The sequence below is a fragment of the Plectropomus leopardus genome, unplaced genomic scaffold (genome assembly GCF_008729295.1).
Source record: "Plectropomus leopardus isolate mb unplaced genomic scaffold, YSFRI_Pleo_2.0 unplaced_scaffold17731, whole genome shotgun sequence".
NCBI classification, from domain to species: Eukaryota; Metazoa; Chordata; class Actinopteri; order Perciformes; family Serranidae; genus Plectropomus; species Plectropomus leopardus.
Window position 1 is genome coordinate 1 of NW_024619089.1, and position 2,327 is coordinate 2,327.

Below are 2,327 nucleotides of genomic sequence, written 5' to 3' on the forward strand. Positions count from 1 at the left end.
TGTTAAAATGTATATATACATTTTAACATCTTAATGTCATAAAGACAGGAAGAGTGTATGTACTATGTCATCGTGACTTTGGGTATCACTAACTTACAAATCATTATAGAAATACAATATTTTAGCAGCACATTTGTGCATCTTTACCATGTCAGTTCCCAGATCAATACAGAGGATGGTGACGGTTCCCAGGGGCAGAGGGATGTTGGCGATGATGAAGAGGAGGAAGGGGGTGATCTCAGGGATGTTGCTAGTCAGCGTGTAGGCGATGGACTTCTTCAAGTTGTCAAAGATCAGACGGCCTGATGAGAACATCACACAAGTGCATCCAATAATTGTTTTAATCATTTCTGACCCTCCACTCGAATATTAAAATTTAAAGTCCTTCAGTTCAAGAAGCTTTAAAGTATTCTGCTGAGTGCAAACCTTCTTCTACTCCAGTAACGATGGAGGCAAAGTTGTCGTCCAGCAGGATCATGTCGGCGGCCTGCTTTGAGACGTCAGATCCAGCGATACCCATGGCGACACCGATGTCAGCCTTCTTCAGAGCGGGAGAGTCGTTCACACCGTCACCTGTCACAGCCACAATGGCTCCCTGCAGAGAGAGCAGTGAAGGAAATATTCATGTTTGAGTGTGGAAATTATACCCAGAAAAAGAAGGAAAAATGTCCAGAAATAAAGAGGGGAGACACACATTCTCATCAAAACAAACGTTTGACTTCAGCTGAGTGAAGAAGTCAAATTGATTTGTTTTTGCATAAAAAACATCCGACTGAGGTAACAGGTGTCACTTCCTCTTTAGAGAAAAGTCACCATTCCTGCTGCTGAGTGACATTTCCATTTTGCTTAACTTCCACAGCGTCACACCGGATAATTTCCTGTTGTGTGAAAGAAAAGCCCGCTTTCAAAAGGTTTCAGGGCAATTCTGCCTTATCTGACAGAACAGGCAAATGTGATAAAAGTGAATAAGACAGAGGATTTTTTTTATTTTGGGCACAAATTTGAAGACAATCAGTGGATGTGCTGCATGCAGATGACAGATGAGGGATTTCCTTGGAAGAAAAAAAACAGTTTTTAATATTTGATGCATTATTTTTAGACAGGGATATAGATTATTAGTTTTTCTACCCAATGTTCACCCTTTGAAACCAATGCAAGAAAGGAAGAAAGGAACAAGCAACTTAACAAGAAATGGCCCAAAAATCAGCAAGTAATTAGAAAAAAGTAACAAGAAAATTACCTGAAATAATAAAAAAAGTGGTAAAAACAAACAAATAAAATTAATCTAGTTAAAAAGGAATCTAATATCTAATAATAAGCGTTATAAATACAGTTTTCTGGACATTTTTCTGCAAGTGTGTTGATCATTTCTAATAATATTTTCAGGTAATGTTTTCTGGTCATTGTTTTGTGTTTTGTTGCACATTTCTTGCCACGTTGCTTTTATGTTTTTTCCCCCCATGTTTTCAAAAGAAATAAACCAATCAGGCTTCAGAGTTTTAAATGCTCTTAAAAGGTGTCTGAACGCAGCACAAGAAATTGATGTTGAAGCAGGTGTTAAAGGGTTAATATTTGCTTCTTTAAACATGCACCATCAGTCTACCAGATGCTGCAAATCAGTGCTCCTTTAAGCACAGTGCATGCAGACATATTTAAAAAATAGCGTCAAGGACACTGCACTTCATGTAACTAATTAGCATTAAATCTGTTAATTTTTTGCTATTTCAGCAGGAAGAAATGATGAAGTCAGGATTTTTTTATCTATAAAAAGGCCAAAAGATCAATCTGACAAAATATCAGAACAATATGTTGTTTGTGGCTGCCGTCGATCGGGCGAGAATAAACACAAACATTTATACAAATAAATAAATCCACAATCCGAGTCAACACCAAAAAGAGTTCACTTGGAATCTTATTACACTCATAAATATTCATCCGAGGTCACAGCTTGACAGATGTTATGCTTGATTATTCTGCCAACTTAGTCATCAGACCAAAGCAATAATCATAAATAAGCATTAGGCCATATCAAATATTCACTCACACATTTACATAATAATGCGTAGGCCCGTGCTGTGTTTGTACTCCTGTTTTACAGTTTGGCAAACACTGCAGAGGCTCATTGGAGCTGGAAAATCTTCTCCCTGACACACAAACACCCCCTCGTTTGTTTGGTTTGTACCTGTCTCTGGCAGCCCTCCACAATGATCAGTTTCTGCTGCGGGGAGGTTCTGGCGAAAACAATCTCAGTGTGGTACTTCAGGATGTCGTCAAGCTGCTCCGCAGTCAGATCTTTCAGGTCTCCACCGTGGACTACGCAGGCCTTG

The 2,327-nt window shown here is 38.8% G+C and overlaps 1 protein-coding gene across 1 annotated transcript; it reads right to left on the reverse strand.

Annotated features, from left to right (window-relative positions):
• Positions 1 to 131: 131 nt before the first annotated feature.
• On the reverse strand, positions 132 to 2,323 carry LOC121964914 (sodium/potassium-transporting ATPase subunit alpha-1-like; the record flags this gene model as incomplete). The annotated part of the gene is made up of 3 exons (XM_042515092.1): positions 132 to 302; positions 427 to 595; positions 2,183 to 2,323. Coding segments are annotated over 3 exons (481 nt in total), but the record flags the coding sequence as incomplete, so codon positions are not given.
• Between the last annotated feature and the right edge of the window lie 4 nt (positions 2,324 to 2,327).